General features: G+C 41.5%; 1 protein-coding gene and 1 pseudogene across 4 annotated transcripts in view; one reads left to right on the top strand and one right to left on the bottom strand.

The window, feature by feature from the left end:
• The window catches only part of PPA2 (inorganic pyrophosphatase 2), a 91,148-nt gene extending 83,373 nt beyond the window's left edge, over window positions 1-7,775 (bottom strand). For 2 of the 4 annotated variants that reach the window (XM_045471318.1, XM_045471327.1), the window contains exon 1: window positions 7,494-7,775. In XM_045471318.1, the coding sequence (XP_045327274.1) occupies window positions 7,494-7,668 (175 nt within the window). In that variant the 5' untranslated portion in view covers window positions 7,669-7,775. Of the gene's footprint in view, window positions 1-7,168; window positions 7,453-7,493 lie in introns of those variants that run through there. The other 2 variants (XM_045471300.1, XM_045471308.1) reach the window with 1 other exon arrangement.
• A 5,303-nt stretch (window positions 7,776-13,078) lies between these two features.
• LOC123594551 lies at window positions 13,079-13,398 on the top strand (annotated as a pseudogene).
• The last annotated feature ends 561 nt before the right edge of the window (window positions 13,399-13,959 follow it).

The raw sequence follows: 13,959 nt of genomic DNA, 5'->3' as shown, positions 1-13,959 counted from the left end.
ACCAAACACATATATTATACCAAGCAGTTTTAGGTCGTAGATGTACAAATTCCTTGTTCTTATGAAATTTATATTCAAGTAGGGGCATAGGTATGGAAGCAATGAAAAGGTATGTTCTAACTATATGGGGTACAATAAGTACCACAAAGGAAAACAAACAAGGGCAAGAAAGGAGTAAGGGAAGGGACAAAATCTAAACTGAAAGAATGGAGATCTCACCTGTAGGTAACATTTCAGCACAGACAGAAATAAAGTAAGGAAGCAGGTCAAACAGACATCCATGGAGGAATGCTACGGGAACAGCAAGGAGGCCAAAATGGCCAGAGCAGAATGATTCAAAGGAAGAGTGGTAAATGACGAAATCAGAGAGGAGCCCCAGCAGTAGGTCAAACGGGACCTTGTAGACTGTGGTGAATATTTAAAATTTATTTAGAGTGAAATGAAAAGTCACTGGGGTTTTGAGCAGAGCCTGGACATGAGGTGACTTCCACTTCAAAAGGATCAAGGGGACTTCTATATGGAAAGCAGCTACAGGAGGACACAGGGGACAGCAGGGGAAGAATCAGGTGACTGCAGTCGGTCAAGGGAAAGATGGATAGAGTGGCAAGGGTGCAAGTGGACAGAAGTAAACATCACCTGGATACATCTCAAAAGCACAGACGAAGGGAGAAACTACTGACCTGGAAGAGAGGTAAGAGTAAGAAAGGCAACAAGAATGGTTCCTAAATTGCTGGTTACACATATGAGGACAGACACAACCAACTGAGTGGAGACTGGGATCAGGAGTCCTGTACACATGAACCTTGAGATGTCTCTGAGACAATGAAATGGAAATACAGACTGCACTTACTGGATGTGTAAAAATGAGTTCAAGAGAAATTCAGGCTGTTACACATCTGGGAAACACAGATGGTATCTAAAGCTAAGGGACCAAAAGGGATCACAGAGAGCAATGGTTATAGTCAGCAAACTTTGGCCCATGGCCTGTTTCAGTCTGTATAAATAAAGGTTCGTTGGAACACAAAGCCGTGTTCAGACTTTTACTGTCTCTGGCTGCTCCTGTGCTACAGGCAGGGTTAAGTAGTTGTGGCAGAGACCTTATGGCCTGCATAGGCTACTATTTACTATCACAGCCCTTTACAGAATATTTGCCAACCCTTGCCCTAGAGAGAGAGATGTGAGCTAAGTACTGAATCCTGGAGAATTTCAAAAGTTAGAGTTCAGAAATATGAGGATCCAGAAAAGAAGACTGCTGGAGAAGCCATCAAAATAAAAGAGAATGTTATCCTAGAGATAAAAGAAAAAGTTTCACGGAAGACAAAGTAATCAACTGAAAAGTTCTATTGATAATTCATGTGAGATGAGAACTTAAAACATCATTATAAGAGCACCTGGGTGGCTCAGTCAGTTCAGCATCCAACTCAGTCTCAGCTCAGGTCATGATCTCGTGGTTTGTGAGATCGAGTCCTGACCTGGGCTCTGCACTTGACAATAGGGAACCTGCTTGGGATTCTCTCTCCCTCTCTCTCGGCCCCTCCCTAGCTTGTACTCACTCACTCTCTCAAAAATAAATAAATATTAAAAAAAAAAAAAAAAAAAAAAAAACCTGGTCATTATATTTGCCACATGGAAGTCACATTTTGACAAAAGCAGTTTGGTAGAATAGTAGTGATGAAAACCTGCCTGAGGGTGATCTTTAACAATTTCGTTGACATTTAAGAGTAAGAGACTAGAGGGGTGCCTAGGTGGCTCAGTTGGCTAAGTGTCCAACTTTGGCTCAGGTCATGACTCACAGTTGATGGGTTCGGGCCCTATCTGGGGCTCTATGCTGACAGCTCAGAGCCTGGAGCCTGCTTTAGATTCTGTGTCTCCCTCTCTCCCTGCCCCTCCCCCACTCATGCTCTGTCTCTGTCAAAAATGAATAAACGTTAAAAAATTTTTTTTGAGGGGCGCCTGGGTGGCGCAGTCGGTTAAGCGTCCGACTTCAGCCAGGTCACGATCTTGCGGTCCGTGAGTTCGAGCCCCGCGTCGGGCTCTGGGCTGATGGCTCAGAGCCTGGAGCCTGTTTCCGATTCTGTGTCTCCCTCTCTCTCTGCCCCTCCCCTGTTCATGCTCTGTCTCTCTCTGTCCCAAAAATAAATAAACGTTGGAAAAAAAATAATAATTTAAAAATAAAAAAAATTAAAAAAAAAAATTTTTTTTTGAAAAAATAAGAGATTAGAAAAACGGATGTGTAACCAGGAGAGGCACGTAATGCCTAAGAAGCTGGCTATTTCACTGGGTGGGGGTTGGGGTCAGTAGGAGCCTGAGTGCTAGAATGTAGAAGGCTCTGCTGGGGCAATACCATCAGGTTGTTCTACTTCCCTCCAAACACTTTCTTCAATTTCTGTAGAGGAAGCCAGCCAATCCCACAAGTCCTAAACCTGCATGGTAAGCATCTGTGTGCTATTCCATAATAAAACTTATACTGACCCCTCGATAAGTGCCACATCCCACCCACAACCACTCTGAGGTTCTGCAAGGAGTCTGGCTTCCTCTTAAACTACAGACCCTTGACACATATACTTAAGCTGGGATTTCATACATGCTGTTTCATCAATAACCACAAGTTGCATCTATTTTTCATGTTCCATAAATATTTTGAAATCTCCCACTCTGATGAGTCCTTCTTATTGTTGTTTTAGGGTTATCCTTTTTTATTCACTTACTATCAATTCAATAGGAAATTTATTAGAGGGAAAATCCAACAAACAACTGTAGTCACCCTACCATCCTGTCTTGATATTTCACTTTGTCAAAAATCAGACTGCATCCCTGAGCATAAACTAATGAACTCTTTCAGGCCCATCAATATACATACACTTGACATGGCCAATGTCAAAACTTTCCCTTCAACTAGACTGAATTGAGATTTTATTCTATTATTTTGTAAATTACCTATGTTTTTCTCTCATAACACCAGGTTGTATCAGGATCAAAGTTTATTAATGGTATTAGTAAGTGAGAAAATGGAATGGAATGCAAAACCGGTATTTGGTTATATGTATATATATAAAATAGCTACATGAATGCCAAGTACCAACAAACTATTACATATTATTACTAAAAGCATTTCTAGAGACTTACTGGAAGCTTTAACAATAAAGAATACCAAGTACAAATAATTCTTCAATATTCACACAATAACCATAATGTTCTATACGTTCTACACAGAATTCAAATTCCATGGTATGAGCCAACTTAAAAAAAAAGGTTACAAAACTCTTATATTTAAGACTCAAACACACATTGTCTGGATTATTCACAGAAAATTTTAGTAAGTTCAAATGTATGGTACATTCAACTGCAGATTCTATCACCTACCACTCAAATGATGTACTTAAAAGAAAACCAATAGTAATTTTAACTTAAGCACATAGTTACTATAAATGATAAAACAAAATCATTGTTAAAGAACTGCATGATTCATTCTCATGCTAAATAAAAGCAATGTGAATTACCTACAGCATTGTTTCTCTAAATAAACCAGTCACTTGCTCCCTACTATCCCATAGTAACAAAAGTGCAAACTATGAAAAGCATAGCCTCTATTCATCTTTTGAGAAAATGTAAAAAACCCGAAATAATGAATTTTCAAGTTATTAGCAAAACAAAAACATACAGACTATCAAAGGAACATTGACATGCAGTGCTTATCTTTGGTCCCATATAAACAAGTCTAACTTCATCATGATTTCACAATTAATTCAAAAGACTGCAGGGCAGTATCCATTAAAACTGAGGCCTGGGAATTAATACATTGAGACATATTCAAAAGATTCAATTTTATCCGCATCCTGTTGTTTTCACCCTTCACAGATTATGACAAGAATTTTGGTCTTATATCTTAAACTCAAAAAAAAAAAAAAAAAAAGGAAATAACCTAAGTTAAATATTTACCGTATGCCATGTGTGCGACACTGATCATATTTACACATTTAACTACCACAGCAGTTCTATAATATTATTAGCATTATCCCCATTTTGCTGATGGAGAAATTGAGCTGAGGCTCAAGACCATTAAGACATGCCTATTAGTGTAGAATTGTTTCTTTGATACACACATGCTTTGGGAAGTTTCAGAAATCATCTCACCCAGTGCTTCCCCAACTTAATTCCACAAAACTCTGGAGTCACTACGATATTAACAAATGTGATGAGAAATAAGGGCTCTAGGAGTCAAAATTTTAGGACAAGTTACTTCACATCAGAATTTCCCAGAACTTTAATACGCACACTGTGACTCTCCAAGATGGTGATAAAATGGGAAGTGTTCTGCTCATTTATTAAACCATGAAGCCCTCTGTTTAAAGAAACCTAATAATAAACTATGGTACATCTGTGCTCAACTCGGCACAGTTTGGGAAATGATCATCTAGTCCAATTTCCTCTTTCTATGGTTTAAAAAAATGAGTTACAGATAAGTTAAATGACTCACTCAAGGCCACACAGAAAGTTAATAAAGGGACAGGGCTGGCACCAAAGGGGCCTGGTGATTCCCTGCAAGATCCCTTTTCCTCTACATCATTCTGTCTCACTTCGCTACTGTTTCTAAAAAGTCCACACTAATTAAAAAGGAAAAATAAAGAAAGTATTAAAGTTATCATTTATTCTGATTCTTCTGAATAGCAGTAAAGAGAAAGCATTTGCAGATATGAAGCTCAAAAATGGTCTACCTCCCAATGCAGTAGTATTTCAGGGAATCGGGATATATTTGGAAATGTGGGAAATGATTCCACTCTAATAATGCTGAATAACACTTTTCAGCCAAGTGGTGCTACACTCGTATATTCTTTTTAATGCTTGTTTATTTTTTTTTTTTGAGAGAGAGAGACAGAGCATGAGTTGGGGAGGCGCAGAGAGAGAGCGGGAGACACAGAATCCCAAGCAGGCTCCAGGTTCTGAGCTGTCAGCACATAGTCTGACACGGGGCTTGAACCCACGAACCACGAGATCATGACCTGAGCCGAAGTCAGACGCTTAACAGAATGAGCCACCCAGGCGCCCCTCATATTTTTCTTTGAAGTCACGTACAACTACACTCTGCTACTGCCTGTAGACACTGCCAGACTTCAAAATACCCAATCTGAGACCATCTTTAAAAGGAGCAATGTGTTCACTGTTTTCCTCGTACTCCCTCACACTGAAGGGGCTTCCTTTCACTTTGTCCTACCCCTGCCAGCAAGCAGTACACAGTCCTGGGCCAAGGATGCCATCTGGTGTTTTGGTTCAGGAACTAGTTTAACCCTCCATAACCTTCCAATTACAACCTCACCACCTGGCCCCTCCCCCAAACCACCCTTCCTTCCAATTCTTGCACATTTACCTCAGGAAACCTTTTTTTTCTTGTTTTCTGTCATTTATCCTAACTGGGTAAAAAAGAGATCTCTGGCATTCTAGTTAAGGACAACTCATGAGTCTGAAATACACTTGTAGCTAGAGAAACCAACCATGGTGAGTGGCCAATTCTGCCCTGGAGATGGCCTAATAGAGGCCCTGTCCAAGAGAGAATGTCAGAATATCTAATATTGATCCAACACCTTCAATCAATGAATGGCAGCACCAACAAGGACCTTGAAGATCAAATGCTAGGTCAACTGCATTATTTTACAACGAAAGACACTGGCCCTGTATGAAATGAAGCAATCACCTGCCCAAATAACAGGAAGTGAGAGCTCATACCGCAAAGTCAGGATTAAGGACTGACTCTCCATTCCAAAGCCAGTGCTCAGTCAACTATGTCATATACTCTAGGCTCCTCAAGATATTTTTTCTCAGCCAACATGCAAGTAAAATGTTTTTCAGTGTCTTTATATTTTCCTTAATTACTATATAATATAATAATATAATATATTGGTATTATGACTCTCTTGAGAGCAGGGCCCATAATGAAAATCTCCCCAGTGCCATGTCTAACAGCGTCCAGCACACTTTATAAATACGTACTGACGTTTTTGGTCTACTATTAACTGTACTTCTTGCAAATCTAGAATAATTTTACCATGCCATGTATGTTAGACAAGCTTTTATCTACTCAAAAACCTAAATGCCATTTCATAACACTCTTTCAATAGAAAACGGTGCCCAAAGTCATCACATCATACATAACCTTTGGGAACACATCCATTCAGAAACTTGGGACTTCCTGTTAAGGGTTCCTCTCCACCTGATCAGTCTTGACTAAACAAGGATGTAAAAAAAATATGTACCAAAGAGGAAAAAAGCAACCAATTTTGAAGAATATGGGTATTTCACTATCAGTTGCATCATAATCCTAAGAGTATACAAATTCAGTTTCCTCTTCCATAAAATACCCTTCGACGCTAAGTTCAGTTAAGGATACGTGTAAACATTTTATAAATTACAGGTATCAATAATGAGACAGGTATTATTAATAATAATTTATATTCTATACACTCTAATCACTACATACACTTCACCATGTAATCTTTACAGCCCTGTTTCACAGATAAGACAAAAAACAAGGCGTAGCAAAGTCAGAAACTCATCAGAGGTCACAGAGCCAAGAGCTGAAAAATCCAGGATTCGGGCTTAAATCTGAAAGCCTCCAAAGCTGGTGCTCCTACGAGATGGGCGATCAGGCAAGGCCGACTTCACAGAAGAGTACTCCTCCCCTTAGGACTCTGAAAGCAATGAGGCATGAAAGCAACTCGACCAACCTCGCTATTTTCACGTTACTGCTAACCTACACGGTGCAACATGGGGCTGCAAAGAAAAATGAGAATAACGGGAACCCGGGTCATTTTCCGACTTGGCCGGCCAGCTCAGCGCCCTGCAATTCGTACCGCCCTCTGGGGCTTGTTCAATGTGAGGAGGACACCGGCTACCCTGAGGCCCACTAGGCTCTTGACGCAGCACAGCATTCAAAGTGCCAACCTGTGAGTATAAATTCATGCTTCTGAGACAAGATCCTTGGCCAGAGTCGCCCCAGAAAAAGACCCACGGGACGAGGCACCTCCAAAGTTCTGCCTGCCTCTCCAACTGCAGGCGGCCCTCCCCGGGAGGAGGAGCTTGATTACGCGCCCGAGAAAGCCGTCCAGAGGGCGGATTCTGCGCTTCCCTCCCACGACTAAATTACGTTGAGCCCGGAATGGCGGCAGGGACTCGCCTAAGGCTGCGCGGCCGCAGCGGGGTACCGCGGTAGCCCCTGCGCGCTCCGCGCCCGGCTCGGAGAGGGCGGTTGGCCGCGCCCAGGGCGACTCGGCGCGGCGCCGCCGGCTGCCCTGCGTCTCTGCGCTCCGCATTTGGGGGTTAGGTTGCCGTCCCCTTCGCTGGCTGCTCCGTGGCTCTGCGCGGGCCCCCGCGCGCGGGCAGGCGGCCTGGACCGCTCGGCCACCCAAAGGAAGGAGGGAGGAGGCCGCGCGGACCATACAGGCTCCAGCCCGAGCCTCCTCTAGGCGCGCCGTCCGCGGGAGTCCCCGCGAGCTACTTACTGAAGAAGAGGCGGTAATCGGGGGTGTAGGGCTGGCCGCGCTCCTCCGTGCGGTAGAGGGCCATGGCGCGGTGCGGCCCGGGCCCCGTACTCGTTCCCGGGGGCAAGCGGGCAGCAGCTGGGGCCCACGCGCGCCAGCCCCAACCCGTGCGCAGGAGCGACAGCAGCACGCGCATGGCGTAGACGGCGGTCCGGCTCTGCGCTGGGCGGTGCTGGGGTCCTGGCAGAGCCTCGCGCCGGCGTCCCCTACTGGCCGGAGTCAACACTCTGGCCCCGGGTCTGGATCTGGATCCCTCACCCCAGCCAATCTCTGGTGGGAGAAATGGGAGTGCCCAGCAAATTGCAGTAAAGTACACTGTATATGAGCAGTGAGGTCAGGGTTCAAAGGTAAACAAGACAACATCCACCACCCCTGAGGAGCTCATGGTCACTTATTAATGTGTATATTCGTTCATGCCTTCACCAATCCAGTCAATATTTACTGTCATAATATTATCTTTATTATAATGATATATTGAGTGATAATTATGTGCCAGGCGCTGTCCTGTCCAATGTAGGAGACAAGCATCACACACACAAAAACATCGTAAGAATGATCAGACGTCCTTGTGAGGATTTGACCTTGACACTGACTTCTAGAGCAAAAAAAAAACATTAACTTCTGTGCAAAGATGTTTGTATCATCAATGCTATCTCCTCCATGAAGCCTTTCCTATTTAACCAAACTAAAGGTGATTTAGCCTTTCTTTTTTCTTATATTTTCACTTCTACAGTGGCACTTGGTACTGTACCCAGGTCTTTGTAAACATATCTCACCCTGACCAACCCACTGGATTGTTAATGTGCTAAACACTTAGGAATTAAGATTTAGTATCCTTGCTGGTTGTGGCAGCATGCCCTGCATAAAATAATGGCTCCTTTGTCGTGGCGGTAAATTGCTCCTGGAAGTCCTTTTTTACCAAATTTTTCTATTAGCATATGAAATTCTAGTTATTCACTTTCCAGAAAAACTTGTGAAAACAGTTGTTACTAAGTAGTATCTCCACTTCACATTCTTTCCCCATCTCAATTCAGATGAGCTTCCTCCACCTTATTAAGATCATCAATGTCCTCCTTGTCAATATAAAGTTCAATTCTCACATATCAAAGAGAATCCAGAAGAAAGCAGTAAAAAAGGTTTTTCATTAGAAATTAAAACTTAATGTTAAATATCTGTTATTCAGTTAAAAGTGAAAGCAAAAAGAGTAGCAATTTTACAGAAAGAGGCAAAAAAATGCATTTAAGATCTTTGCGAAAACTAAGTGAAATGGTTTTTTTTTTTTTTTAATTTTTTTTTTCAACGTTTATTTATTTTTGGGACAGAGAGAGACAGAGCATGAACGGGGAAGGGGCAGAGAGAGAGGGAGACACAGAATCGGGAACAGGCTCCAGGCTCTGAGCCATCAGCCCAGAGCCTGACGCGGGGCTCGAACTCACAGACCACGAGATGGTGACCTGGCTGAAGTCGGACGCTTAACCGACTGCACCACCCAGGCGCCCCTAAGTGAAATGGTTTTAATGAAAAGAGAAGGCATTTTTAAAATCATCTCTTAAAGCACTGTAATAAAAATTGGCTTCTAAGTGAACTGTTCCTGTGCTCAATGAATACATAAATTCATGAAAAATATAATTCTAACTTAAAATCACACCTCTTACAAGACAAACATCTTTGCACAGATTGTTAATTAAGTTACATTGATTAAGTCATGCTTATGGATCTGATTCCAGTCTAAACTAGTTTTTTTTTTCCTCTGTTCTATAGCTACAAGTACATCCCTGGTTCTCTATGTTAACAAGATAGACAAGACTTTTTAAAAATTGGCTGAAGCAAACCTTTACTTACAAAATTGTGTAGGCAGAAATGTTACCAAGATGGCTCTATAGCTATCATGTAACTTTATATAGAGAGAATAATACTTATGTCTAGATGGTGGTCAGGATTTTGATCAACATAAATGTCTGGAGGTAGGTGAAACAGAGCTCTCCCATATTAGAGAGCCAAATTACTTCTATTTCGTTGCTCTTCTGTGTTTGATTTCCATTGCTAAAGTCACCCTAATAGTTTAAAATGACTACTACAGCTCCAGCCATCACATCTTCATTTCACCTAGTAAAAAAGGAGGAAAAAAAACAAAAACAAAAAGAAGGGTGTGCCCCTTCCCCTAAGAACACATCCCAGAAACTATATAACTACTTTTACTTGAATTGCATTGAGCAGCACTTAGTCTATGGGCCACAACTAACTATAAACTAGGAGCCTTTTTTCTGGGTCATCAGAGGCCTGGATACAAAGTAGGAGCCATACCACTACAGACGAAGGGAAAAATGAATAATGGAGGACAAACTTCAGTCTGCCACAAATGTCATTTTCTTTCCGAACAGTCCATCTTCCTTGGAAAGGTCTGTGGGAATTCTACATATTTCTACTGCAACTGTGAACTGAGTTCACATTCTTCGCTACTGAGCACCATAGTTCTTTCAATATCACAAATTATTTCAGGACAGTTAAAATTACAAGACTGGTCTACCCAATTTCCAGAAAGGATCTCTAGAAGATATTGTTAATAACCATTTAGATTCTCTACTTAGATTGTAGATCATAAAATGTTTTTGTCAACAGTGGTGGCTTTGTAATGTGTCAGCTTCCTTAAGCTAATCTGTAGGGCGGACTCTCCCGTAAAAGGTCGGGGCGGGGAGTTTCTTTTGTGCATACATCACAGTGACTGTATAATTTTATTGTTTCCTCATGTAGAAAAAAAAAGCTTCATTGTTCTATTAACTTTTGAAGTTCAGATGTTTCAACAAGACAAACCCCACTGAGACAAAATTGTGAGCTATTTTCTAATGGTCTATAGATTCTCAGAATAAGATTAAACCCCACAGAATATTCTGGAGCTTAAGTGGCTCCAGTTAGAGTTGTCAGAGTAGAACCAAAATCACTGGGCCTTTATACTCCAGTAATTGGATATGGGCTTCCCTGGAAAGGGTATGGCATGGGCGAAGCAGCTAAGGCCATCCCTAAGAAGGCTGACAACTAAAGTGAAAGACTTTCGTTAAAGATGGTACAAAACCAGTATTTTCCGCAGCTGTGAAACTGTGCTAGAGATAGGAGTTGGAGCTAGAGAAAAATGAGATAGTGATCCCAGTTCTGTTTTTGCTTTTAGCATTGGTAAGTGTAATACAAAATCTAACTTGGATAGAGTTGTCATTTTCTGAAATGCTGAATTATCCTAATGGGAAATAAAAGAATTTTGGAATTGTGGAGTAGTCATTTATGTGTGATATTTTGTAAAAGCAGCATATGTCTCTCAAATTCATTATTATCCTTACCTATAACAGGTAAAAAAACAGGTTTAAAAATGTACCAGTTGCCATTGCTCATGCTTGCAAGCCAATCAAAATATGACAGGGGCCCCTGGGTGGCTCAGTATGTTAAGCATCCGACTCTTGGTTTCAGCTCAGGTCATTATCTCATGGTTGGTGAGTTCAAGCCCTGCATTGGGCTCTGTGCTGACAGTGTGGAGCCTGCTTGGGATTCTCTCTCTCTCTCTCCTCTCTCTCTGTCTCTCTCTCTCTGTCCCTCCCCTACACATGCTCTCTCTCTCTGTCCCTCCCCTACACATGCTCTGTCCCTCCCCTACACATGCTCTCTCTGTCCCTCCCCTACACATGCTCTCTAAATAAATAAATAAATAAATAAATAAATAAATTTTGTAAAAAGTGGTTTAATACATACACACACACACACACAAAAAGAACTCTTAAAAATAAGAAAATAAACAATTTTAACAATGAGTAAAAGAGGGGCGCTTGGGTGGCTCAGTCAGTTAAGCAACAGACTCTTGATTTCCGCTCAGGTTATGATCTCATGGTCATGAGACTGAGTCCCATGATGGGCTCTGTGCTGAGCAAGGAGCCTGCTTAATATTCTTTCTCCCTCTACCCCTCCCCCCTTGCACTCCCTCTCAAAAACAAAACAAATAAATAAAAATAAAAATGTGTAAAAGAACAAAATAGAAATACTGCAAAGTGATTGAATAAGTTTGTGGGTGATAGAGGCTAATAGTCCCCCAACATCAGTACTCCCCTTCTTTTATAACAAAATAATTTTTTACTTTTCCAAATAAGAACTGTACTTTCCAGCTTCCCTTATAAGAGGTATGAGCATGTAAGGAAAGTCCACCAGTGGGATATCTAGGAACATTCTTCAGGAAAATGTGGTGTACATATATACATAACAATATTATTCAGTCATGAGAAAGAAGGGAATCCTGAAATTTGTGGACCTTGAAGGCATTATGCTAAGTGAAATAAGCCAAGCAGAGACAAATACTTCATGATCTCATTTATATGAGCACTATTTTTTTTTTCAACGTTTATTTACTTTTGGGACAGAGAGAGACAGAGCATGAATGGGGGAGGGGCAGAGAGAGAGGGAGACACAGAATCGGAAACAGGCTCCAGGCTCTGAGCCATCAGCCCAGAGCCTGACACGGGGCTCGAACTCACGGACTGCGAGATCGTGACCTGGCTGAAGTCGGACGCTTAACCGACTGCGCCACCCAGACGCCCCAATATGAGCACTATTTTCAAAAAGGAGGTGGAGCAAACTCAGGAAGAGTAGAATGTAGCTGCCAGAGACTAGCAGGTGGAGGAAATAGGGAGATGGTGGTCAAAAGGTACAAATTATAAGTTCTAGGGATGCAACGTACAGTATGATGACTATACTTAATAATCATTATATACTTGAAAACTGCTAAGAGAATAGCAAGAGATCTTAAATGTTTGCACCACACACACTTACAAAAAAAGATAATTATGTCAGGAGATGAAGCTATTAACTAAGCTTATTTTGGTAATCATTTTGTAATATACACATGTATATATATATTTGCAATATACACGTATCAAATCGTCACACTAGACACCTTAAACTTACACGATGTTATATATCAATTATAGCTCAATAAAGCTAGGGTGGGGAAAATAAGGAGGCAGGTAGATCATCCTTTACCTTTTCCTCTTCATCATTTCTTGCATTCTGTTACTTAGAATTTGGATGCTCCCTTGTCCATGAAGATAAGGGTCACGCCTTTGAGGAATGGAGCTGTGAACTGAAAGGAGCTTGTTTGTACCCCACAGGACTTTGTGGAGCAGAGCTACCCTATTAGCTCTAGAATACATATCCCTGGACTTCTACATGAGAGACAAATAAATATCTTATTTAAACCACCAATATTCTTTTTTTGTTTCTGTTTTCTGGTTCTCCTAGCTGAATTTAATTCTCATCTTAATTTTCTTCTTTTTGCAAAACAAAATGTGTTAGGAGAAATTCAGACTAATTGAAGACCGACCCCCACTTTACTACCTATCTAATTTCATTCATAATATTGTGAAAATATTCCATGAACTGTTACTTATCAAGTATTTAAACTAAGTTACTTGTATTACTAAGGGAAAAAAAATATGTAATGATTTCAACTCTAAAAGCCAAATGAAATTATATTACAAGAGAACTTTAGGCCCTCGGAGCCTGGCGCGGCCGTCATGTTTTTAGGGGCCTGCGTGAACAGCCTTCCACACTGGGTGGAGCAGCTCAAGCTGGTGGAGAGGGTCAAGGGCTCACAGGCAGCTGCAGAGCTTCAAGAGTTAACTGTACACGAATGCCTGCGAGGATGCCCTGGAAGTTTAAGGTGTAAGTGTACGTGTTCCAGCTGGAAGCAACGCCTTCCAGGAGCCCAGATCCTGTGCTTTAGCCTAAAGGCTGTAGGGAAGAAGTTCACTAGGGAATGCTTTTAAGCACAAAGTGATGAATAGCTGTCTCCAAGTCACAAGAAAACACTTTTCTCCAGCCAAATGACTTTAGATATTTCAGACCTTTCCTGTGGCCTGGTGCTATAGTCAAAATTCTATAAAAATTGATGAATTTTTCCACTCAGGTAAGGAGACTGGGTAAAGGAGTAGACTTTTTTTTTTTTTTTTAATTTTTTTTTTTCAACGTTTATTTATTTTTGGGACAGAGAGAGACAGAGCATGAACGGGGGAGGGGCAGAGAGAGAGGGAGACACAGAATTGGAAACAGGCTCCAGGCTCTGAGCCATCAGCCCAGAGCCTGACGCGGGGCTCGAACTCCCGGACTGCGAGATCGTAACCTGGCTGAAGTCGGACGCTTAACCGACTGCGCCACCCAGGCGCCCCAAGGAGTAGACTTTAAGTAATAATGGCCTGAGTTCTTCTCAGGCCATTTTATTCTATAAAATAAAGTTCTTTTATACGTAAGACAAACAAAAAATGTTACCACCAAATACACCTCTTTCATAAGCGAATTACTTTCATAAGCGAATTTCATAAGTGAATTCAACGTTTAGAGTTGAAATCATATTCCATAAGCCTGGAATATTATGTCCATTTTATTTACTGGATGTTTC

The sequence above is a fragment of the Leopardus geoffroyi genome, chromosome B1 (genome assembly GCF_018350155.1).
Source record: "Leopardus geoffroyi isolate Oge1 chromosome B1, O.geoffroyi_Oge1_pat1.0, whole genome shotgun sequence".
NCBI lineage: Eukaryota > Metazoa > Chordata > Mammalia > Carnivora > Felidae > Leopardus > Leopardus geoffroyi.
Note: the sequence above shows the minus strand (reverse complement) of the source record. Positions and strands in the feature narration are given on the sequence as shown.